At 39.6% G+C, this 26,826-nt stretch overlaps 2 protein-coding genes and 1 pseudogene across 2 annotated transcripts; all 3 read left to right on the top strand.

The window, feature by feature from the left end:
• The first annotated feature begins 369 nt into the window (after window positions 1-369).
• On the top strand, window positions 370-5,946 carry LOC115572049 (extracellular calcium-sensing receptor-like). Its single transcript, XM_030401816.1, has 8 exons — window positions 370-614; window positions 1,719-2,007; window positions 2,087-2,173; window positions 2,457-2,648; window positions 3,160-3,693; window positions 3,781-4,005; window positions 4,516-4,639; window positions 4,745-5,946. Exons 1-8 carry the CDS (start codon window positions 370-372, stop codon window positions 5,635-5,637), a joined length of 2,589 nt encoding a protein of 862 aa, XP_030257676.1. The 3' UTR covers window positions 5,638-5,946.
• Window positions 5,947-7,963: 2,017 nt separating this feature from the next.
• On the top strand, window positions 7,964-13,752 carry LOC115572038 (extracellular calcium-sensing receptor-like). Its single transcript, XM_030401805.1, has 8 exons — window positions 7,964-8,100; window positions 9,375-9,663; window positions 9,758-9,844; window positions 10,070-10,261; window positions 10,628-11,161; window positions 11,255-11,479; window positions 12,409-12,532; window positions 12,626-13,752. Exons 1-8 carry the CDS (start codon window positions 7,964-7,966, stop codon window positions 13,516-13,518), a joined length of 2,481 nt encoding a protein of 826 aa, XP_030257665.1. The 3' UTR covers window positions 13,519-13,752.
• Window positions 13,753-17,516: 3,764 nt separating this feature from the next.
• LOC115572033 (extracellular calcium-sensing receptor-like) lies at window positions 17,517-26,570 on the top strand (annotated as a pseudogene).
• Window positions 26,571-26,826: the final 256 nt, after the last annotated feature.

The raw sequence follows: 26,826 nt of genomic DNA, 5'->3' as shown, positions 1-26,826 counted from the left end.
GCCTCATTGGGAAACAATAGGATTTAATAAAAGTACATTGCTTTAAAGAAATGAATGCATGGTTTTACTGCTTGATTTGTAATTGCACGTAAGACAGTAAGTAGTCAACTAGTGTAAGATAATGCTGTTGGATGGTTTTCCTCCTGTTTCCTCAAATCTTTGGGAGTCAACAGTTGCCACTGATTTCCATCCTCATTTTCTTTCATATTTCATCATAATCAACTATTCTTCATTCTGCATCTACCAATTTAGGCAGGGCTGCTGATTTTTTATTTCACATGTATTGATGATGTAAGAATAAGATGGTCACATACTGTATATAATGTGTGTTACTTTTTGCTCTCTCTCCTTTTGGGGATAACTAAGAACATGACTCATGCCTTATTACCCATGCTGTATTCTGTCTGTGTCCTCATGATAACTTATAACACAATTACTAGCACCACCTCTGCACTGCGATCTGCAGCCAATGTGTGCATGCTTCGAAACAGCTTTCATCCAGGGTTTGTTGCCCAGGGTGACTATGTTATTGGCGGGATCTTCCCCATTCACTCTAAACAGGAGATGCCGGACCAAAACAGCACCTACAGACGACCACCAGTGAAGTGCACTAGGTGAGTTTAATACATGTGGATTGGAAATTACAGTGGGATAATGTTATTTACGTTTCCAGTTGAACTGTGTCTGATTGTTGAGAACAAACATTTGAAACTATTTATAAATGAATTGTTATTTCGCATGTTTTATATCTACCAGATTTTAGAATACAGCGATAATTTTATGAGGGCTTAGACTCACTTGCTTTTTGAGTTTGAAGAATTAAAGTTAAGAAATTTCCAGGGAGAGATACAGAGACACACATAGTTGTGCTTTATTTTAGCATATGTGATTCCCTAATAATTTGAAGACAATTTTCTAAAACCTTCCTGGAATTAAGTGTTTCATTTGGAACTATTTTTGAGGAACAGTAATAGGGTTACACAAGCAACTGCTAATTGTTCTTACAAGTAGTAGATGCTTGTGTATTTAAACATGTATTTTTCCTAAAATGTATTTGAAATTACATCAGGCTTTCAAGACAAAAGCTTGAAAATTGTGAGGAAAGTTTTTGATTGTCATTGTTTAAACATGAATGACCTACAAAATAAAGCTATGCCAGACATTTCTTTATTACTTTTGAAAAAATAAAAATAAAAATATAGGAAAATATGGATAATGCTAAATGGACAAGGTAATGTAAAGAAAACAAACAAATAAACAGACAAACAAAACCAAAAACAACAACAGCAACAGCAACAGCTCAGCTTCTTTATTACAATATAGATGCAAAGATGCAATTCAAGCTAACCGCAACTCAAAACATCATCTCTGTCTTTGGAAGGAGACTACCAGTCCCAAAGGGACATTTTCACTCCATACCAAAATACAGACATGAGCACCCAGGACCTATAGATATGCAACTGAGGGGGGAAATATGTGGCAGCTGTCACACAACAACACTCCCTTAGCATGTAAGGGTTTGTTGGCTTGATCAAGAGTAATGCCCAGGAAGTGAACTGGCACTTCTTCAATTACCAGTTCACACCCTGAACTGTCAATGCTTGACTTGAACCAGTCAGCCTTTTCTTCCCACGTCAAGTCCAAGTAAACTGAGCTACGACTGCCCCTTTTACTTGCTGTGTCCATGTGTAATTGCATCTGTGTTTGGTTGGTTACAGTTTTTATCCCACAGCTTTCCGCTATGCTCAGACAATGAGGTTGGCAGTGGAGGAAATAAACCAGAGTACTGAGCTATTGCCCAATTACACTCTTGGGTACAAAATCTTTGATTCATGTGCACATCCACTGACTGGCCAGAGGGCTGCTCTGGCTGTGCTGAATGGAGTGAGTGAGGACGACTCTCCCATGTGCAGCGGTGCCTCTCCACTCCTCGCTGTGATTGGGGAATCTGGTTCTTCTCAATCCATTGTGCTTTCAAGAATTTTGCAGCCATTCAGAATTCCGATGGTAATGATGACTCTTTTCCACTGAATTCTATGCTCTTTTATTGTACTCTATTGTATTCTCTTTTTTCTTTTCTACACAGATCAGTTACTTTTCTTCGTGTGCATGTCTTTCTGACCGAAGAAAATTTCCTACCTTCTTCAGAGTAGTCCCTAGTGATGACTATCAGGTGAGAGTTGAGCTTCAGATTTAATTGGGTACTGTACCGATCATTCAGTGCTGACCATTCAGTGCTGTACCAGCAAAAAGACGTTTGAAAAATGTCATACATGTCAATACTGTGTGGTGTTATTTAGTCAAAATCGTGTACCCCCTCAATTCAAAGTTAATCATCAAAAATAAATAAACAATAATAAACACAGAAATGAAAAACAAATTACACCAGAGAATTATTTAATCCAAATATATGTTTTTTTGAGGTCTGAGTTGACACTCATTTTTGTTGACGACAGGTGAAGGCCATTGCTCAGCTGCTGATACGCTTCAACTGGACTTGGGTAGGGCTGGTGCGAGGCGACCGTGAATATGGGCGCTTTGCTGCTCAAGGTTTACTCAGAGAATTAAAGGGTACTAAAGTGTGTGTCGCATATCAAGTAATTATACCCCTGCTCTACGATCGCGAGAGGATACTGGATATCATTCAGGTAACTACAAAGATCCTCTGAACCCAGTTTTAGACAATTAGAGAGTTTTCATTTCACCTCAATACCCTTTTCTTGTCAGTACTGATTACAGTTTGATGTCATTACAGGTCTACTTTGTAAAAAGGGTTGGGTTTGGGTTGCCCAACTTGTCAAATACTGACACTTAAGGATTGTAGGTTGAGTCATCAGCTGCCCCTAAGTGTCAGTAGATGATGAGTTGGGGATGAGATTCAAAGATCAACTGGATCTTCAGAAAAACCTTTGTGTGTATCTTTTCTTTAAATCTTTCATAGAATTAGACAATCCAGATTCATTGGGCAGAGGGGTATTGTTGTCAGTGATGACAACAATACCCCAACATGTCAACTGCTTTGGAAATCCTGTGGACTTTAAGTTTAAAATATGCAATTATTTTTCCTTTATATATCCTGGAGTTTTCATCAGTGTCAGTTTTTTCTAACATGTTTTATTTATTGCTCTTTCCTCCGACTTCATATGCCTCTATCTAAAGGTGATGCTTATCTCTTCAGCAAGAGTCGTGGTGTCATTTTTATCAGTGGGGGAGATGACATCTTTCTTGAAAGATTACATGATGCAGAACATCACTGGAATCCAATGGGTGGCTAGTGAGTCTTGGATCACAGCTTCTGTCTATACAGGGAGCAAGTATTACCCCTACATGGGGGGCGCCATTGGGTTTGGCATCAGAAAAGGTCATATATCCAGACTCATTGACTACCTGCAGACAGTAAACCCTCAGATGTATCCCAATAATCTCCTGGTTAAGGAGCTGTGGGAGGCTCTGTATGGTTGCAGTCCTTCTCTGTCCTCAGGCTCAGTGTTGCCTCTCTGCTCAGGGCAGGAGTCCTTGTTGGAGCAGCATTCAGCCTACACGAATACATCCAGCCCTAGAGTTGCATACAATGTCTATAAGGCTGTTTATGCGATTGCTCATTCCCTCCACAACCTTCTTCTCTGTCAACCAGGCAGTGGGCCCTTCCAAAACAACTCATGTGCTTCCAGCAACAACATACAACCCTGGCAGGTATGATCAAGTAACTGTTACAGTAGTACATTAAAAATCACGTTAGAAGTATCTTATAGTAACTCATGTTATTTTTGGATTTTCAAGCTCCAATACTACCTACAGGAAGTGACATTTAACATTGCTGGGGAAGAGGTGAACTTTGATCTGAAAGGCGACTCCATACCCTATTATGATATCGTAAACTGGCAGAGAGGCACAGGCGAGAATATTGAGTTTGTCAATGTGGGGTTGTTCGATGGAACCAAGCCTGCTGGAGAGGAGTTGGTGATCCAGGAGGACAGGATAATATGGGCAGGCCATCAGAGTGAGGCAAGCTGCTCACACTATTTTTTATCATTTATGTGGTGGAGAACGACCATATATTGGTACAGTTACCACTCAAGGTACAACCAAGGGTAAAGCACTCCTTGAAATAGAGGGGGCATTTAGTCCGTGGGGGTTCTAACTTTACTTGTTATAAAATACACACACACACGCAAACACACATACGTACATTCACAAAGGTATAGATAGATTGTGTGGTAGGTCAGCTTAAAGTTTTGCATAATTAAAGGGCATAAGTGTCAAGTTACTAGTTAGTTGTCAGCAACCAGGCTTTGAGTGGCTCAAATCAGCTGCACTATGTTTCACCTTTTTAGTTAAGCAGAGTCAGCACTGCCAGTATTGCAACAATGGAAAATGATCATTTATTATTTTACATTATCATTCATATGGTGGATTTGTCAATTTTTCATTTTTTTTTGTTGTAAGTAATCAAACAATTGACTGATTATTTCTGCACATCCAATGCAAAGCTGAAATAAATAATCTGCTCCATAGGTGCCAGTGTCTGTCTGCAGTGCCAGCTGTCATCCAGGTTCCCGGAAGGCTGTCCGTCGAGGGGAGCCTGTTTGCTGCTTTGACTGTGTACCATGTGACAATGGCAAAATAAGCAATCAGACAGGTGAGCATAAAAGTATTTTTCTTGTGTATATTCCAGTAATATTGCAGTACTGCATATGTATACCAACTCTTCTTTTTTTTTTTTTTTTTACCCTCTTGCCTTTAGATTCAATAGAGTGCACATTCTGTACCGAGGACTTCTGGTCTAACCAAGACAGAACAGACTGCATCCCTAAGAAAGTGGAGTTCTTGGCCTATGATTCCTTGGGTATAACCCTGACAGTGACCTCTGTGGTTGGTGCCTGCCTCACTATGGCTGTCTTTGTTGTCTTTTTTTATCATAAAAACACAGCAGTTGTTCGTGTGAATAACTCTGAACTCAGCTTCTTTATCCTTTTCTCGCTGACTCTGTGTTTCCTGTGTTCCCTGGTGTTTGTTGGAGAGCCAACGTCTTGGTCCTGCATGCTGCGCCACACTGCCTTTAGCATCACATTTTCACTTTGCCTCTCCTGCATCCTGGGGAAGACTCTGGTAGTGTTGGCTGCTTTCACTGCCACCAGGCCAGGGGACAACATCATGAAGTGGCTGGGGCCCAAGCAGCAGAGAGTCATCATCTTCAGTTGCACTCAGGTTCAGGTGGTTACCTGTGCTGCCTGGCTCATTGATGCCCCCCCCTTTCCATCCCGAAATACACAATATGAACACTCAAAGATCATACTGGAATGTAGCGTGGGCTCTAGCATCGCATTCTGGTGTGTTCTGGGATACATTGGTCTACAGGCCTGTCTGTGCTTTGTTCTAGCTTTTCTGGCCCGTAAGTTGCCAGGCAACTTCAACGAGGCCAAGTTTATCACTTTTAGCATGCTTATCTTCTGTGCAGTGTGGCTGGCATTCATTCCTGCTTATATCAGCTCCCCTGGAAATTATGCAGATGCAGTGGAGTCATTTGCTATTCTGGCATCCAGCTTTGGCTTGTTGTTCTTCCTGTTTTCTCCTAAGTGTTACATTATTTTAATGAAGCCAGAAAAGAATACAAAACAGCACATAATGGTAAAATAATGTAAGTAATATGACATTAGGTAACCTTTTGAAAATATTTGAGTCTTCTATTTAATGTTACACTTTCTTTAAAAGTAGTCTCGATAAATTATGATTGATTTCACATTTTGCATTAAGTGGATGTTGATATTTAACACAACTGATAGTACAGCATGACAACTAAAATACTGTGTACATAGAATTAAACAATCATCACAACAAGAAACTCATCACTTTAATCGATATCCTGAGGAAATTGATTTATGAACATACTTTGATGGCAGTGAGGCTCAGTTTTTTTTAAAAAAAGCCAAAACCTGCAGTTGATCTTCTGCCCTGTTACACACGTGAGCTTTAGTTTTGGATTGATCCATATTCAGTGGGTCTAGAATACTGTAGATAAAAAAGCTATGTTTATATATATATATATATATATATATATATTTATGTATGTATATATGTATATATGTATATATATATATATGTATGTATACACACACTGAGGAAGAGTGGATCATGGAGCATACTGGCACTACTGTAAAGATCAGGACAATGAAAAAAAAAGACTGTCCCTCCTGGGTTAGAAATGGAAGTTTCCTCCACAACTTCACTCCAGGATCGGGTTGAACAGCAAGAGGATAGAGAAAAGAAAAGTGAACAGAAAAGAAGCGGGGACCCAGAATAGTACCCTTACAGACCCTGGTAGTTAGGCTACAAAGTGCAGTCACAGATTCTAAATGGTTACCCTATAAGTGGGATCCTAGAGGTAGGATGTGAACAGGGACAGAGCAGAGACAGAGCCTATTCTAGTTTTTGAGTGTGGAGAGTATGATCTGGCTTTCTAGTTCAGGTTCTAGACTAGACTAGACAATGTGCCTGTAAGTGTCATCCAAGTAGCTGGGAAGGTCAATCTTTCAAACATGGCAAAATTAGAGGTCTGGTAAGGAATTTGAACAAACAAAATAACTTCATGGGGGAACACAACTTCATATATTGCGATGCAATGTGCCTTACAGAGTAATATAATACAGCAAAGGCAAACCAGAAAAAGGGAGATTTAGCATTCAGAGGTGTAAAGATTAACACCTTGGCACTGGACATGGACAGACCAACAGAAGCTTTAGCTTACACATTAACCCAGCCAAGCTGCCCTGGAACCATGCTCATTCATTCATTATTCTGCTAAAAAATTTTGTAAGAGAAACTGACTTCCAACAAGGATAGACCAACAGGCACATTTGCTACAGGCTAACAAAGATGACTGCGCAGTAAGACCTAACCAAAATTAACACATAAATATGCTTAGTTATCACTGGGACTTAAAGTTAGCTAACTTACTATGGCATGAATAGCAGGGCAGAACAACTTCTTGTGTCTCTTTAGGTTAACTGTAGCTACCTGGAGTCTTTCTAGTTACCTTCACTACAGTGCACTGTTTCTTTTCTGACAAATTATAAATAACATGTCCATACAACATTTTTAACCAATTGTTTTGGAGACAATCATGTTACTGTCATTACCTTGCAATCAGTTTAGGACATCTTCACCTGAATTCTGTATGTCGATCAATTACAACAATGCATAATTAATATTTTGACAGACAAGATTCACTTTTGGGAGAATACATCACACATTTTTTAATTAACCATAGTCTAATTTGTCATCGACCTTGACACATACATTTTGTCATTGTTTTTATCATCAATTATGTATTTGTAGCGACAGTACGTCTCATTTGAGTTATAGATAAAAGCTGTTAGCAAATATTGTTTGTCGTAGTTTTTCTTCGCAAATTAAACAGTGTTTGTTACAATATAACTATAGGTCTGCATCTCTACACCTTTGATAGATACTCTATTTCCTGCATGAGGCCTGTATGACTCATTGGGAAACAACATGATTTAATAAAATTACATTGCTTTAAAGAAATGAAGACATGGTTTCACTGCTTAATTTCTCATTGCATGTAAGACAGTAAGTAGCCAACTAATGTAACATGATGGTGTTGGTTGGTTTTCTTCCTGTTTTCCCCAATTTTTGGTAAAGTTACCACTGATTTCCCTTCTCATTATCTTTCATCATAATTTACTATTCATCTGCTTTTGCCCATTTAGGCGGGGCTGTTGATGTTTAATTTCACAATGTCTTGATGATGTAAGAACGAGAAGGTCACATACTGTATATAATTTGTCTAACTCCTTGCTCTCTCTCTCTCATCTTGGGGATAACTAACAACATGACTCATTGTGCCTTACGTCCATTGCTTTACTCTGTGTGTGTCCACATTATAACTTATAACACAATTACTAGCATTAACACTGCACCCCCATCTGCATCCAAAGTGTGCATGCTTCGAAACCACTTTCATCCAAGCTTTGTTGCCCAGGGTGACTTTGTTATTGGCGGGATCTTCCCCATTCACTATAACCAGGAGATGCCAGATATCAACAGCTCGTACAGCCCAACAGCAGTGAAGTGCAATGGGTGAGTTTATTACATGTGGATTGGGAAATTATAGTGCAAGGATTTTATCTATTGTTCCCATAGAAAGGTGTCCAATTGTTACAAACATGTTGAAACTTATGAAATGTATGAATGGATTATGTAATTTTGCATGTTTTATACTTACCAGATTTTACAATGCAGGTATAATTTCATAAGGGCTTAAACTCACTTTTACTTTGAGTTAGAAGATTTAAGTTTGTGAAATTTCCAGACAGATACACAACAGACATAGTAATACTTTGTTGTATAAGTGTGTCATTCCCTAATAATTTGAAAACAAATTTCGAGAAGTTTCCTGAGTAGTTTGATGCTATATTTGGGTAGAAGGTATAGGGTTAAACAAGCAACTAATTTGAATTCATAATTGGAAGTGTACTGGTGAACAATGTATGGTCAAACAATGTATATTATACACAGTCAAAGCAGCAAACAGGCTCCCCACAACAGACAGCCTTCCAGGACCCTGGATGACAGATGGCACTGCAGACAGGCACCTAGGGAGCAGATAATGGCTTTCAGCTTTGCAGTGGATGTGCAGAAATAATTGAAAAAATAAATACATTCAGTCTTTGTATGGTTGTAGTAAAAATGAAATGTTTCATTTTCATTTTCATGCAACATTGAAACAAAACTTTACTAATTACCAAGGCTTTCCCCCTAAAATGTGTTCAAAATTACATGACGCTGTCAAATCAGCTTATTGATAATGATCTGGAAATTAAGTACTTGTCATTGTTTAAAATTTACAGATATGAGATTACAGCTAAAGACATATTTTAAACTCATTTTGGAAAATATGGAAAAAAGCTTAAAAAAAACTTGAACTTAAAACATCCGATCTGGCTTTGGAAGAAGACTTAGTTCATGAGTCCCCATGGGGGAAAGTCACATTCTTCACTTTATTATATGTTATTATTTACACAGACAACGTTCCAAAATACATACAAGCACACACAGGACCTATAGATTTGCAATTGAGGGGGAAGATATCAACAGCTGTCACATCACAACACCCCCACAATCATGTATGGGTTTGGTGCCTTGCTCAAGGGCAATGCCCAGGAAGTGAACTGGTATCTCTCCAATTACCAGTCCATACCCTGAACTGTGGTGAATGCTTGACTTGAACCAGTCAGCTTTTGATAGACAAGTTCCAAGCAAACCGAGCTACTAATGCTTAGAAGTAAATGTAATGTTTGTTTCCATATGTGTATTGTTCATGTGTATGTGCATCTGTGTTTGGTTTGCTACAGCTTTGATCCCAGAGCTTTCCGCTACGCTCAGACTATGAGGCTGGCAGTGGAGGAAATAAACCAAAGTCCTGAACTACTGCCTGATTACACTCTTGGATACAAAATCTTTGATTCATGTTCATATCCACTGACTGGCCAGAGGGCAGCTCTCGCAATGTTGAACGGGCTGAGCGAGGTAGACTCTTGCTTGTGCAGCGGTGCCTCTCCTCTCCTCGCTGTGATTGGGGAATCTGGTTCTTCTCAGTCTATCGTGCTGTCAAGAATCTTGCAGCCATTCAGAATCCCGATGGTAATGTTGACTCTTTTACTCTAAAATCTATAATCTGTTTTACAGTACTCTTTAATTTTACTCTATGGTACTCTCTTTTTCCTTCTCTACACAGATCAGTTATTTCTCTTCGTGTGAATGTCTCTCTGACAGAAGAAAATTTCCTACCTTCTTCAGAGTAATCCCTAGTGATGACTATCAGGTGAGATTTCAATGAGTTTGATGACCATTCAGCTCTGTACTAGCAAAAAAAACGAAATGTCATATATTTCTTTTTTATTCTACCTGGCATTATTGAATGAAAATCTTGTAACCCTTAAATTACATTTTATTCAACAAAATGACACCAGGGATGTTTAAAAACTTTTTATCCAAATTTCTGTATTTTAATGTTAAGTGAGTTGACACTCATCTCTGTTGAACACAGGTGAAGGCCATTGCTCAGCTGCTGATACGCTTCAATTGGAGTTGGGTAGGGCTGGTGCGAGGAGACCGTGAATATGGGCGCTTTGCTGTGCAAGGTTTACTGAGAGAATTACAGGGTACTAAAGTGTGTGTCGCATACCAAGAAATTATTCCTCTGCTCTACAATCGCCAGAGGATACTGGCGATCATCCAGGTAGATACAAAGATGCACTGAGCCCAGATTTTACTAGAACTAGAGAGTTTTCATTTCACAGCAATACCCTTTTTGGGTCAGTGCTGATTACACCTCAATGTCATCAAAGGTTCACTTTGAAAAAACGTTTGGGTTTAACTTGCCCGATTTGTCAAATATTGACACTTTAGATGGTAATGAGACTCAACTATCTACTTTCTTACAAATTGCACCATTAAGGAACCTTCGCATTGAGTTTTTCTTTAATTGTGTTCCCAGGTGCATGTGGGCACAATTTTGTATCTCGGAGTTATCGCCAATGTCAGTTTTTTATAACCTGTTTTATTTATTGCTCTTTCCTCCTCCATCATCTGCTTCTCTCTAAAGGTGATACGTAGCTCTTCAGCCAAAGTAGTGGTGTCATTTTCTTCAGTGGGGGAGATGACACCTTTCTTGAGAGATTACATGATGCAGAACATCACTGGAATCCAGTGGGTGGCTAGTGAGGCCTGGGTCACGGCATCTGTCTTCACAGGCAACAAGTATTACCCCTACATGGGGGGCACCATTGGGTTTGGCATCAGGAAAGGTCATATATCCAGACTCAGTGACTACCTGCAGACAGTAAACCCTCAGATGTATCCCAACAATCTCTTGGTTAAGGAGCTGTGGGAGGCTCTGTATGGTTGCAGTCCTTCTTGGTCCTCAGGCTCCCAGTTGCCTCCCTGCTCAGGGCAGGAGTCCCTGTTAGAGCAGCATTCAGCCTACATGAATACATCCAGTCCTAGAGTTGCATATAATGTCTATAAGGCAGTATATGCGATTGCTCATTCCCTCCACGACCTTCTTCTTTGTCAACCAGGCAGTGGGCCCTTCCAAAACAACTCATGTGCTTCAAGCAACAATATACAACCCTGGCAGGTATGATCCAGTATTCTTACTGCTACAATATTACATTGAAACATCTTGTTCAAAGTATTTTAAAGTGATTCATATCATCCATTGATGTTCAAGCTCCAATACTACCTACAGGAAGTGAAATATAACATTGCTGGGGAAGAGGTGAACTTTGATCTGAAAGGCGACACTGTACCCTATTATGATATCATAAACTGGCAGAGAGGCACAGGCGGGAACATTGAGTTGGTCAATGTGGGGTTGTTTGATGGAACCAAGCCTGCTGGAGAGGAGCTGGTGATCCAGGAGGACAGGATAATATGGACAGGCCATCAGAGTAAGGCAAGCCGGTCCACTGTGTTTTCACATTCTTCAGATGCTGTTTAGTTCTGTTGGTTGAGATGGATAAAGATAGGTGGTTACCCTAGCTGACCATGTATTAGTTTCCTAAATTCAAACCAAGTGGCAACCGAAGGGCTGAAAATTGACATCAATGCATAAGTGATGTTGGGCAGGGAGAACTGGTTTTCACAAGCGTGATTCTGAAAAAAATCACTGAGACATTTTAACTTTTATCTCCTTATCAGTTACAAAATCAAATTTCACCGACCCTAGTTTCAAAACAATGTACTGCAAACAGCCATATTTAGCCATATATCTATCTACCAGGACTGTGCTATTTGCTGCATCTCATGTGAGTTGAATGTATGTCCTTCAATTTCAAAATCAGCTTAATTTAACCAATGCTATGCTGGCAAAACATTTCACAACGATGAGACAGGACTGCTCTACCGTCACATTAAACTAATGTTAGCCTATGTAAAGCCCAAAAACTATATCAGAAATGAGAAAAAAAGACAATAATTGCTACAGTTAATCGGATAGCTCAGATTCGATTCGATAAGATTCAAATAACTCTGTTACCATCACAGTTATGTAACATTTGTTTAAGTCAACCCCCAAATATTACAAAGCCAGCCAAAAACATTTAAACTGTGTGATGCTAAAATAACTTTTTATGAAACAAACACACACACACACACCCAAAGAGATTTATAGACGGACAGATCTGCTCAAAGTGCTGCATAATTAAGGGCATGAGCGCTTTGAATGACAGTTGTCAGCAACCAGGCTTTGAGTTGCTCAAATCAGCTCCATGAAAATGAAATTTTTTTTTTACTACAACTATACATGACTATCTCAGATTTTTTTGTTCTCTAATTATTTCTGCACATCCACTGCAAAGATGAAAGAAATGATCTGCTCCCTAGGTGCCAGTGTCTGTCTGCAGTGCCAGCTGTCATCCTGGGTCCCGGAAGGCTGTCCGTCGTGGGGAGCCTGTTTGCTGCTTTGACTGTGTACCATGTGACAATGGCAAAATAAGCAATCAGACAGGTGATCTTATAAATATTATTTATTATGTTGTACTCAGGTGATATTTCAATACTTAATACTTATAGCTAGTCTTTTTTTTCCTCTTCCCTTTAGATTCAATAGAGTGCACATTTTGTTCCGGGGACTTCTGGTCAAACAAAGGCAGAACAGCCTGCATCCCCAAGAAGGTGGAGTTCTTGGCCTATGATTCCTTGGGTATAACTCTGACGGTGACCTCTGTGGTTGGTGCCTGCCTCACTATAGCTGTCTTTGCCATATTTTTTTATCATAAAAACACAGCAATTGTTCGTGTGAATAACTCTGAACTCAGCTTCTTTATCCTTTTCTCACTGACTCTGTGTTTCCTGTGTTCCCTGGTGTTTGTTGGAGAGCCAACATCTTGGTCCTGCATGTTGCGCCACACTGCCTTTAGCATCACATTTTCACTTTGCCTCTCCTGCATCCTGGGAAAGACTCTGGTAGTGTTGGCTGCTTTCACTGCCACCAAGCCAGGGGACAACATCATGAAGTGGCTGGGGCCCAAGCAGCAGAGAGTCATCATCTTCAGTTGCACTCAGGTTCAAGTGGTTACCTGTGCTGCCTGGCTCATTGATGCCCCCCCCTTTCCATCCCGGAATACACAATATGAACAGTCAAAGATCATACTGGAATGCAGCGTGGGCTCTAGCCTTGCATTCTGGTGTGTTCTGGGATACATTGGTCTACAGGCCTGTATGTGCTTTGTTCTAGCTTTTCAGGCCCGTAAGTTGCCAGGCAACTTCAACGAGGCCAAGTTTATCACTTTTAGCATGCTTATCTTCTGTGCTGTGTGGCTGGCATTCATTCCTGCTTATATCAGCTCCCCTGGAAATTATGCAGATGCAGTGGAGTCATTTGCCATTCTGGCTTCCAGCTTTGGCTTGTTGTTTTGTCTGTTTTCTCCAAAGTGTTACATTATTTTACTGAAGCCAGAAAAAAATACAAAACAGCACCTAATGGCAAAGTAAAGTAAGTAACATGCCATTGTCAACCTTTTGAAGTATCTGAGACTTTTATATAAAGTTAAAACGTTCTTTAAAAAGAAATCATGATAAATTGTGATTTATTTCACAATTTATTTTATTTCATTGTACTCTCCTGTACAATGACAATAAAGACTATTCTATTCTATTCTATTTGTATTGAGTAGACATTGATATTTAATGGAAACTTATATGTCAGCATTGCAACTAAAATACTGTGTACACGGAATTAAATAAGCATTTTGACACAAAGTTTATCATTTTAAGGTATATTTTAAGGAAATAAATAAAAAAAATACTTTCTGTCAATTTCCCACCCTGTTACTCCTGTGAATTTTCGTTTGGTTTGATCCATATTCAGTGGGTCTACAACTGTATTCACTGGAGAGCAAAATAGATAATTAATGATTGATTACTGTCCTAAATTATTGGTTGTTGCAAAGTACTGTGTGTATGAATTGTAACATGGTCAGGCTCGTTTTCCTTGTTATCTGCTGATTAAATACATAAGGAAGAAATGCACATGGAGCATGACACAGGCACTAGGGCAAAGATCAGGAAAGATATAAAGGAAATGTAGAATTGACCTCAACCAGAACCTGTGACGTCTCCCAATGTTGGGAAGAATAGCACTCCAGGATCGGGTTGTCACAGCACCAAGTGGATTATTGTAAAGAGAGAACAAGAGGGGACCAAGAATAGAACCCTTTAGGGACCCCAGAAGTGAGGCTGTAAGGTTCAGTCACAAATTTTGAGGGTGCGAGTATGATCTGGTTTTCCACTGTGTCAAATACTGCCGAAGGCATTATAAGAAGGATGGCATTGACTTACTCTGTGATAGCAAAGAGAGCAGTCTCAGTTGAGTGGCCTACCTTGAAACCAGACCAGTGCAAGAAGCTTATTTTGGTGGGAATATGCAGAACATTGAGTGCAGGCAGTTCCCTCAAGTGTTTTAGGAAGAAATAGAGGAGAAACAGAAATGGAATTCTTAACATTGTGGCGAGTGCATTGAAAAGAGGGTTAACTCTAGCTGCTTTTAGAGCATAAGAAAACAACCAGTTGTCAAAAATATCGATGCAGTCAGACTGCTGGGAACATGGGTTTGGACACGGCTGTCCTTCAATGCAAACATTTTGTGAGGGCCCCTTGCTGAGGAGTCATTCTCTCCAGCATGAGAAGGATTATGTTTCTCAACCAGGAGGCAGAGCAGTTTATAGTTCAGGTTCTAGACGAAACTAGACAATGTGCCGGTGTAGTTTCTGGGCTTTCTTCATCAAAGGTGTTGGTGTGTAGTATGTTGATAAAGAATTCTGCGGAAGCAAGGCTGGTGGAATGTTAGAGCAATCTTTATTGAAAACAGATCTCAATGCCAGCGTCCGTCCAGGCACAGCTGCTACCTGGGTTTCTGAAATTTATGACAAAGTTCTGCCCAATGCTTTGCCCTCTGCTCTAACAGAAATCCTATCCTTCGATCTCGGAAATCTACAAAGTGCCACCACCCTTCTCCGCTTGTGCGGGCCTTTTTAAAGTCTAATCACTGCATTGTCCCACTTCTTCTAATTAGTCACTTTGGTGGATTGAGGGTCCATCTATCCAATAGTAGAAGGAGAAGTTAGTCTGCCTCCTCCTGTACATTATCTAACTTCCGCTGAGGTCACTTCTTGGAACTTACAGCCTAAAATGGACCGGATTGTCTCTTCATGCTTATATGGAGATGTATACCTTAAGTCAGCTCTAAACAACTAGTATGGGAGATAGATTCAGTTTTATTGCTCCATATGGGCCCGTCCTCCAGATAACCTTTACGCACACACATAGAGAGCTGTTTAATTGCTCCGGGGCCCCTAGATATGTAAACATCACATCCGCCATCTCTCTTACCTCACAGTAAGAGAAAACAACTATCACTATTAAAGATTAGCTCTGAATGCGTAAGTGTGCAGACACCTCACCGGTAAATGCCATGCAACCTCTCTGCAGTTGCCCAGTTAGTCTTCAATCTGCCCAAGTTCCTTCCCACTGCATTACATATTCACATCCTGCACAAGCTATCAGTGGTTGCTAGGCTCAGTTTTAAACCATGCACCACACCCTGTCCACTAAACTCTGCTGCTGTCAATCGGTTTGGTACACTCTCCCTCAGAGGGAGGCCCAGATACAACTGAAACAATGGTGACTATTTGCTGTCTTTGCTCAACAAAGGTAGAAGGCTATTCTAAATTCCACCAGGTTCACAGAAACTCTACACATCTTCTGTAGCAGACTAAAGCCATTCTCTGTCTCTCACTGCTTTTGAATTCAATCAATCCAGCATATTTGATGAAGTTAGTGTACTTGCATGATTCCAGCAGTATTGGGGTTAAATCCACATGGTTGAATGCACTTACTTTATGTTATTTCGGCTGAAGGCTTCAGTTAATGCATTCAGTGCAATATAATGTAGCAGAAATGATAATAATAATAAGATTAATAATTTTGGTAAGTCATGAAAAAGTTATACTTAGGTAATCATGATTACAACACTTATAATTAAACAAATACATGCTGAGACTGATCAATATGTTGGCCTATTCATTTTACTGCTAATGTATTTATGAAGAAGACATGGACATGATTACTATTAAAAAAATAAAATGACTGATAAATGTTAGTTGTTGCATTAATCAAAATGTTGTTCTTGCATTAAGTTAAACATTAGTGTCAATTCATTCATTAGATTCCTTATAGTTCATGAAGGTATTCCATTAATAGATACATTTTCTTCATACACATAGTATTAAACTTATGTAGAGAAATGTGCACTGTACAAAAGAGGAAAGAGTTTTTCAAAAACAATTTTGGAAATTTAGTTAACAGAATCTGTTTCTTACAGGTGAAATGACGTTTGAAAAAAAAAAAAACCGTGCTGGTGATTCTCCTATGGTAGACAACGTTATAAAGATCACCCCCCATGTCAGAATTGCTTAAGTGAAGGGGAGGTTGCCTTATGATGGGTAGGATCATTATTTTTTTTTTCGCTCTGCTGGCAATGACAAACTCAGAGAAGCAAACATGCAAATTGATCGGGCGGACAGGGTTCATGGAATTTTCAAAAGAAGGTGATCTTATGATAGGTGGTGTTTTCTCCATAAGTGGGACAGACATACTGGTAGATAATGGCTACCAGACACTTCCATATAAATACTGCAAAAAGTGAGTGACAATGCTTAAAATATGTTGAACTTGCATACGATTTTCGAAAATGTTGCATGTTTTATGTGTTGATCTGAAAATGATAAGCTGTAATAACAAACACTGGGCTTGCAGTTGGCATGACAGAGAATTAAAGTTTGCCCGGACAGTGATATTTACTGTGGAGGAGATCAACAGAGATGGAAAGATCCTTCCTGGAGTGAGTCTGGGCTATAGGCTGTTTAATGGCTGTGGGAATGAAAACCAGATACGGGCCGCTGTAGACGCTATAAATGGGGAAGATTCAAAGGGATGCACTGGTCAGATTCAGGCTCTCATAGGTCATTCGTCCTCTGGAATAAGTAAAGACATCAACATCATATTAAGCGCGCTGTCCATTCCACAGGTGAAAAGATATGATTGGGACATTACTGCAATTTGTTAAATTTTTTATGTCCTATTGGTTTATTTGAATTTTTGCATCTTAAAAAACGTTTTGGATTTAATGTAGTTAATATGTTTTTTTTTAGGTAAGCCATTTTGCAACCTGTGCTTGTTTGAGCGACAAAAGACTATACCCCACCTTCTTCAGAACTGTACCAAGTGACCGCTTCCAAAGCATTGCTCTGGTGCATCTTATGAAATACTTTGAGTGGCACTGGGTGGGGATTATTTATTCTGAAGATTTGTACGCAGAGCGAGGTACTGCTGAATTCACTAAGGAAGCAATGAAAATGGGCATATGTGTTGAATACAGATTACCTTTCTCTATCACATCCCAACTCATCTCTAAGTCTGATGCTATTGTAGAGATGCTAAGGGATTCTTCGTCAAAGGTGGTCCTGTTGTTTATGCCCTTGTCTTACACTAAAGTGTTCCTGTCCAAAATGGAGAATTATAACATAACTGGAAAGCAGTGGCTTGGCAGTGAGTCTTGGATCACACAAGCAGACCTGGCATCTGTTGAGAGAAACAACATTTTAGAGGGGGCAATGGGCTTTGCCCTCCCTCAGGCATCCATACCAGGTCTTGCTGATTTCTTACTTAGCTTAAAACCTTCTGATGAACCACAGAGTGATATCATTAAAGCTATCTGGGAGAAATTCTTTGACTGCAGCTTTTCTTCATCAAATACCTCTGCTATGTGCAGCGGCACAGAGGATCTCAGGACAGTGTCCTCTGACTACACAGATGTGACACATTTCAGGCCTGAGAATAATGTGTACAAAGCTGTGTACTTGGTGGCATATGCCCTTCATGCACTACTGCAATGTAGCAATGGTTCAAACCCCACAACAGGAAAGCCCTGTGTGAACAAGAGTGAAGTTCGGCCTAAGCTTGTAAGTTCTAGTGAATTCATTCAGGCACAGTTTACTTGTTATATTGAGTGTTTCTATTTTTTGTTTGACAGACAGAACAAAATAATATGTTAATTATTTACACAAGACTCAATTTAATACTAAATGCCAGCTGTGTGTATGCTTAAATGCCTTGATTGTCTCTATAGGTGTTGGAACATATTAAGTATGTGAACTTCACCACACAGAATGGGGCCAAGGTTTTCTTTGATGAAAATGGAGAGTCAGTTGCCCAGTATGACTTAGTTAACTGGCAGATGAAAGAAGATGGCTCTGCTGAGATTGTGAATATTGGTTATTATGATATGTCTTTTCCAGAAGGGGAACAATTCAAACTAAAAGACAACACCAAGATAGTCTGGGGAGCAAACAGTAATGAGGTAATGTAAATTAGAGTTTATGTGTGTAACCCAGGTTCTCTGAAGGTAAATTGATACCCTGTGTAGAGGTGATGAATCTTAAAGTGTATCAACCTTACAGTAGCTGAACTGGTGGATGTCAGCTCATGCACATATGGAAAATGAAGGGTGGAGAGGTGGTCTCATAATGATAAAGAATGTTATTGTATTAACCCTTGTGTGGTGTTCATATGGTTACTCAGCCAGTGTTCGTGGGTCTGGTGGACCCGCTGCATTTTTGGGCATTTAATTCAACACAATCAAACAATTTTACGTTAAAATACTCAACAGATGTTTACTTCATCCCAATTACAAGGAATGTAAACAGCATATATGGTTAATATTTGCCCTTTACCTTTGTTAGATCACTTTTATGAATCAAAGTGCTACTCGTTTTTTAGGAAAATGTAATAAAATAAATATGTAAAATTAGTTATAATCTAAATATGAATTTAAGAAATGTAACAAATTTACAAATGAAGCAAAGTTTTACATAACTATTGATTTTAATTTATTTGAACTTCATTAGAAATGTAACCCATTCAGGTCAGTTTACACATTACAAGTTGATGGTGATGGTGGTTCTGAGGGTCAGGTGGATGGGGCGCCAGCATTCTCCTCCTGAATCCTCCTCATGATGACTGCAAAGGCTGGGGCTCTTAGAACCCTAACCCTCCAGTTCCTCGAGAAGAGGCATCTCCTCTGGAGCTTCCCTCTGTTCCACTCTGGTTCAGTGCCATCCAGATGACAAGGCGTTGTGCGCAGAGATTTCCAATATGTCAAAGAATATCACCAGTGGCCAGTGTAGGGTCCTGCTTTTGCAGCTGTATGCAGTCACAAGCTTGAACATGTTGTCCTACGCTCCTTTGGTGACATCATAATCCATGATGATCTCTGGGTTTGATGCTCCTGGCCACAGATTCTCCATCCCCGTGCAGTGTACTCATGAGTACCACATTCTTGACTTTCTCTGACGGGCTGGTCCTGAGGCTCATCTTTGTTTTGAAACCAGCTGATGCTCAATCTCATCCTCATCTTCAAAGTCACTGCCAGAAATGTGATCCTCACATTTTGAAAACCTCTTCCTTTACATCATCATTACAAAGCCTTTTGAGCAGAGCATATTTTGGCCACCTTGATCAGTTGTGCTAAGGAACCATACTAGCAAAACTATATTTATTTACACACACACACACACACACACACACACACACACACACACACACACACACACACACACACACACATATAACAACAAAAGGCCCAGATAGGAGGAGGAAACACCCTGTATGTCATATAATTGTGTAGGGGGGGGGTGTACAGTGTGTGACCCAGTGTGTGACCCAAACACCATACAAGTGTTAAGTCATGGTCATTTCACAGCTAAAGCATAGCCTAAATCCATAAGAACTTTTCCATTGCGATGTCACTGATTTACAAAACATTTTGTTATATTATTCAGTTCTACATGCTGTGTTTTTGACAAATCAGGTGCCAAGGTCTGTCTGCAGAGAACCCTGCCCACCAGGGACTCGTAAGGCCATAAACAAGTTTAAGCCAGTGTGCTGTTTCGACTGCTTTGGATGCCCGGAGGGGACAATAAGTAATCAGACAAGTGAGTAAGGACTTCAAAATAAAATTGTATTCATTTGCATTGTAGTTATGATAAATTAAATGACTGATATAATACCAATAATGTTTCCTTATAGTGTAAATATTGAATTTTCTGGATTTTTGTTTGATTTCACTTAATTGACAGATTCTCCAGACTGTTTGATCTGTCCTCCCGAATTCTGGCCAAATGAAAAGAAAGATCAGTGTCATCCAAAACCTATTGAATACTTGTCTTACAAAGAGGCCATGGGGGCACTTTTAACTGGATTTAGCTGTGTTGGTGTATTTTCATCCCTTCTGACATCGATTATTTTTTTGGCTCATAAAGAGACTCCCATTGTAAAGGCCAACAACTCTGAATTGAGCTTTATGCTTCTCTTCTCCTTGACTCTGTGTTTCCTGTGTTCCCTGACCTTCATCGGCCGGCCCTCTGAGTGGTCCTGCATGCTGCGACATACAGCATTTGGGATCACCTTTGTCCTCTGTATCTCTTGTGTTCTGGGCAAAACTATAGTGGTTTTAATGGCCTTCAGAGCAACATTCCCAGGTAGTAATGTGATGAAATGGTTTGGTCCTACACAGCAGAGGCTCAGTGTTCTGACTTTCACCCTCATTCAGGTTGTGATTTGTATCCTTTGGCTGACAATCAGCCCTCCATTTCCAAAGATGAACATGAAGTACCATAAAGAAAAGATAATCTTAGAGTGTGCACTGGGTTCAGCTGTTGGATTCTGGGCTGTGTTGAGTTATATCGGACTTCTTGCTCTCTTGTGTTTTATACTTGCTTTTCTTGCCAGGAAGCTGCCAGACAGCTTTAATGAAGCCAAACTGATAACCTTCAGCATGCTGATATTCTGTGCCGTCTGGATCACATTCATCCCAGCATACATTAGCTCTCCTGGCAAGTTCACTGTTGCTGTGGAGATATTTGCCATCCTGGCATCCAGTTTTGGTTTGCTGGGATGTGTTTTTTTCCCAAAATGTTATATTATTATCTTCAGACCAGAACAAAATTCAAAAAAACATTTGATGGCAAAGATACCATCAAGGGCTCAATAATAATGTGTAATTCAAAAGTGTTCTTCAGAACAAATGGCCTTAGTGTGTAACAAAAAAAAGAACTTTACTGCATAGTCCGACAGATAATGCAGAAAATGTTAGTCATGACCTCCTACTTGTCGACATTTGTTTAATAAATTAAATACACTGACTAAGGCCTTTTTTTCATTTGTGTCATTTTGTAACCACATCTTGCTGAGAGCAGAGATGCATTTCTGTGATTCCAAAACTGGATACTCCCCTCACAATGGCCTTGAGTTCCTGGCGACATCAAACACCCACTGGAAAAGTATTTAACCTTGGTTCATACTCGTGTAGTACCCCCCACAGTACTCCTTGGGGGATACAGATGTAGACTTTCTCCAAGCAAATTTCCATGACCCCCCCAGCAAGCCTGAAATACTAAAGAGCTCCTCCACTGTTCTACTAACAGAATGGAATCAGTATTGCTCCTTCTGATTCCGCTTTGGGACAATCGCTTGGAGCTTCCTTTTCTAGCACTCTGCAATAAACTTTCCCAGGCAGGATGATCGGTGTGATATAATAATAACTGGAGCACACCCTCCAGTCCCTTTTTCTGAAAATAGGAGCCACCACCCTATTCTGCCTCTCCAAAGGTACTGTCCCCATTCATGTGACATTAAAGAGGCATGTCAACCAAGACAAGTATGACAGCCCAGCAATGTAGAGAACCTTCAGCATTTCATGGTGAATCTTATCCAGACCTGGGGTCTTGCCATCATAGACTTTCTTAACAACCTCAGGGAACTAAAGGCTATGGACAAGTTGAACCCTGAGCTTTGATACTCTGCCTCCTCTACAGTTGACATGTTTAGTTGTGTTCAGGAGCCCCCAATTTTTATGACGCTCTGCTAATGGCAATCAGTTTGGCCCATCTAACCCTAGCCCTCAATGAAACCACAACTGTTTGCTGTCTACAATAGTGGAAGGAGCAACTAATTGAAACCAGGACAGCAGAAACTCTACTCTCAATGCTTCTAAATTAAACATTTGAAGCAGTTCAGCATATTTGATTAAAGCAAAACTCTTGCCAAAATGCAAACTAGGCTTTTTTTGTGAATGTACCTGAGTCAAACCTTCGTGTAAAAGCAAAGTTTCATCGTCAATAGCGGTTTTGATGCTATCGTAAAAGTGCCCGTAACACTCCCATGAAAATTAGTTTGACCCAAAAACCAAAAGACGGGGTATCTTAAAAGTGCCTCTTTCGTCATGATTATGCTTTTACACGAAGGTTTGACTCAGGTACATTCACAAAAAAGCCTAGGTTGCATTTTGGCGAGAGTTTCACTTTAGGGTGGTATATTTGCATGACTCTAGCAGTTTTGGGGTTGTATCCACATGGCTGGTTGTACTCAGTGTAAGTCATCTTGGATAAAAGCTTCAATTAAAGGAATGCAATGTAATATAATATAGTCCCTGTAATAATAATGATAACAAATAATCTTAATTTATGAGTTTAAGTTACCACTTAATTTGAGGGACATTATCTAAAAAAATAGATTAAAAAAAGTCTTAGTTAATCATGATTGCAACACTCGTAATTCAACAGGATACATGTCAGCTGCTGAGATTAATCAGTGTTTTGGCCTGTTTATTTAACAGCTAACTTTCCTATGAAGGTGACATGCGGGCACTGTTATTTACTCAAAAATCATGCTGATTTATCAATGTAAGTTATTTGATTTTTGATGATAAATGAGGTACTACAGGAATACTTTTTCATGCAGAGATTAATTAACTTGTAATTTCAATCCTGGTTATACTATATCCAGAAATGTATATGGTAGTATTTCTCCACAACATTTTCAAATATTAACTACCTTAACTAACTACTGTCTACAACTTGTCAGTCATGAGGAACCTGTTTCGTACAGGTGCAGTGACACGTATTGTAGAAAAAGTTATAAAGATCAGCCCCCAGGTCAGAATTGCTTTAGAGAGAGGGAGGTTGCCTCGCTATGGGTTGGATCACTATTATCTTATTTTCTCTGCTGGCAAGGGTAGATTCAGAGAAGCAAAAATGCAAAGTGATCGGGCAGACGGGGTTCATGGAATTTTCAAAAGAAGGTGATCTTATCATAGGAGGTGTTTTCTCTATGAGTAGTACAAAAATACTGGTAGATAATGGCTACCAGACACTTCCATACACATACTGCAAAAAGTGAGTGACTATGCTTAAAACATTTTAATATTTTATGCTACCTTAGAATAAGTTGCATGTTTAAAGTGTTGATCTGATGTGTGGCAAAATGATCAGATCTAATTATTTTGCTCATGACTGATTTGTCAAAACTTAGCATTTTCTTTGCAGTTGGCGTGACAGGGAACTAAAGTTTGCCCGAACAGTGATTTTTACTGTGGAGGAGATCAACACAGATGCAAAGCTCCTTCCCGGAGTGAGTCTGGGCTATAAGCTGTACAACGGTTGTGGAAGTGATAACTTGATAAGAGCAGCCATAGAAGCTGTAAATGGAGAGGATTCAAAAGGTTGTAGTGGGCAGATCCAGGCTTTCTTAGGCCATTCATCCTCAGGAGTGAGTAAAGACATAAACAGCATACTAAGCCCACTGTCCATTCCGCAGGTAAGAAGAAATCATTTGAAAATAAATGCAGACTGTCCAGTTTTTATTGTCATTTTGGTCATCCTTAGTTCCATCTTTAAACAATATAGATTTATGTTTTGCACTCTATTTTGTCTTCAAAGGTTAGCCATCTTTCAACCTGTGCTTGTTTGAGTGACAAAAGACTATACCCCACCTTCTTTAGAACTGTGCCAAGTGACCGCTTCCAAATCATCGCTCTAGTACAGCTTATGAAATACTTTGACTGGCGCTGGGTGGGAATTATTTATTCTGAAGAACTGTACGCAGAGCAAGGTACTGCTGAATTCACTAAGGAAGCAATGAAAGTGGGCATATGTGTTGAATACAGATTACTTTTCTCTACAACATCTCAAATCATCTCTACGTCAGATGCTATTGTAGAGACACTAAGAAAATCATCATCAAAGGTGGTCCTGTTGTTTATGCCATTTTCTGTCATGAAAAGTTTCCTGTCCAAAATGGAGAATTACAACATAACTGGAAAGCAATGGCTTGGCAGTGAGTCTTGGATCACACAAGCAGAACTGGCTTCTGTTGAGAGAAACAACATTTTACAGGGAGCAATGGGCTTTGCTCTCCCTCAGGCATCCATACCAGGTCTTGCTGAATTCTTACTTAGCTTGAAACCTTCTGATGAACCACAGAGTGATATCATTAAAGTTATCTGGGAGAAATTCTTTGACTGCAGCTTTCTTCCATCAAATACCTCTGCTATGTGCAGCGGCACAGAGGATCTCAGGACAGTATCCAGTGACTACACAGATGTGACACATTTCAGGCCTGAGAATAATGTGTACAAAGCTGTGTACTTGGTGGCATATGCCCTTCATGCACTACTGAAATGTAGCAATGGTTCAAATCCCACAACAGGAAAGCCCTGTGTGAACGAGAGTGAAGTTCGGCCAAAGCTAGTAAGTTCTAGCACATGTATTCAGACATAGTTTACTTGTTATATTGAGTGTTTCTATTTTTTGTTTGACACACACAACAAAATAATATGTTAAGTATTCAGACAGGATTAAATTTGAATTCTGAATGTTTTGATGGTTTACTTTTGCTTGCAAGCTGCATGTAAGCTAACATGCAGTTACTGTCTCGAAAGGTGTTGGAACATATTAAGTATGTGAACTTCACCACGGAGAATGGGGCCAAAGTCTTCTTTGACGAAAATGGAGAGCCAGTTGCACAATATGACTTAGTTAACTGGCAGATGAAAGAAGATGGCTCTGCTGAGATTGTGAATATTGGTCAATATGATACTTCTTTTCCAGCGGGGGAAACATTCAAACTAAAAGAGAACATCAAAATAGTTTGGGGAGCAAACGCTAATAAGGTAATGTAAATGAAAGTTTGTATGTGTAACCCAAGTTCTCTGAAAATATCTTGCCACCCTGTGTTTAGGTGGTGAATCTTGTTATATTGATATCAACCTTATCTAAAATACATTTTGAATATGGAGGCTGAAGAGGTGGTTTCATGATGATAAAGAATGTATTTATATTAAGTCTTGGTCCTTCCACGGCTAACGCATTGCCTAAATCCAGAGGAAGTTTTCCATTGCAAGTGATATACAAAACATTTGTTTAAATTATTGAGTTTTACATGCTATGTTTTGCCTAATCAGGTGCCAAGGTCTGTCTGCAGAGAACCGTGCCCACCAGGAACACGTAAGGCCATAAACAAGTTCAAGCCAGTGTGCTGTTTCGACTGCTTTGGATGCCCGGAGGGAACAATAAGTAATCAGACAAGTAAGTAAGGACTTCAAAATAAAATGTAATTTATGTGTATTGTAGTAATGATACATTAAATGACAGATATAATACCAAAAATGTTTTCTTATAGTGTAAATATTGTTTTTTTTTTTTTTTCTGTTTTTTGTTTGATTTCACTTCTTTTACAGATTCTCCAGACTGTTTGACCTGTCCTCCCAAATTCTGGCCAAATAAAAATAAAGATCAGTGTCGTCCAAAACCTATTGAATACTTGTCTTACAAAGAGGTCATGGGTGCACTTTTAACTGGATTTAGTTGTGTTGGTGTATTTTATCCCTTCTGACATCGGTAATATTTTTGGCTCATAAAAAGACTCCCATTGTAAAGGCTAACAACTCTGAACTGAGCTTTATGCTTCTCTTCTCCTTGACTCTGTGTTTCCTGTGTTCCCTGACCTTCATCAGCCGGCCCTCCGAGTGGTCCTGCATGCTGCGACACACAGCATTTGGGATCACCTTTGTCCTCTGTATCTCTTGTGTTCTGGGCAAAACTATAGTGGTTTTAATGGCCTTCAGAGCAACACTCCCAGGTAGTAATTTGATGAAATGGTTTGGTCCTACACAGCAGAGACTTAGTGTTCTGGCTTTCACCCTCATTCAGGTTGTGATTTGTATCCTTTGGCTGACAATCAGCCCTCCATTTCCAAAGATGAACATGAAGTACTATAAAGAAAAGATAATCTTAGAGTGTGCACTGGGTTCAGCTGTTGGATTCTGGGCTGTGTTGAGTTATATCGGACTTCTTGCTCTCTTGTGTTTTATACTTGCTTTTCTTGCCAGGAAGCTGCCAGACAGCTTTAATGAAGCCAAACTGATAACCTTCAGCATGCTGATCTTCTGTGCAGTCTGGATCACATTCATCCCAGCATATGTCAGCTCTCCTGGCAAATTCACCGTTGCTGTGGAGATATTTGCTATCCTGGCATCCAGTTTTGGTTTGCTGGGATGCATATTTTTCCCAAAATGTTATATTATTATCTTCAGACCAGAACAAAATTCAAAAAAACATTTGATGGGAAAAATACCACAGATAACTCAATAAATGTGTACTTCAAAAGCGTTCTCTAGAACAAATGGCCTTACTGTGAGATCAAATAAACCAACTTTACTGCATAGTCTGACTTATAATGTAGATATAATTTGTTACTCATGACCTCCCACTTGTTGAGATGTGTTCATAAAATTAAATGCACTGACTAAGGACTTGGATTCATTTGTGTGAAAGTCAGTTTGTAACTAAATTATATTTATTTTGGACACAAGATTTATCAATGGCATTCAACCAAAATCTTTCAACG

The sequence above is a fragment of the Sparus aurata genome, chromosome 2 (assembly GCF_900880675.1).
Source record: "Sparus aurata chromosome 2, fSpaAur1.1, whole genome shotgun sequence".
Classification (NCBI taxonomy): Eukaryota; Metazoa; Chordata; class Actinopteri; order Spariformes; family Sparidae; genus Sparus; species Sparus aurata.
The sequence above is the reverse complement of the archived record's forward strand: the minus strand, read 5'-3'. Positions and strand labels throughout refer to the sequence as shown.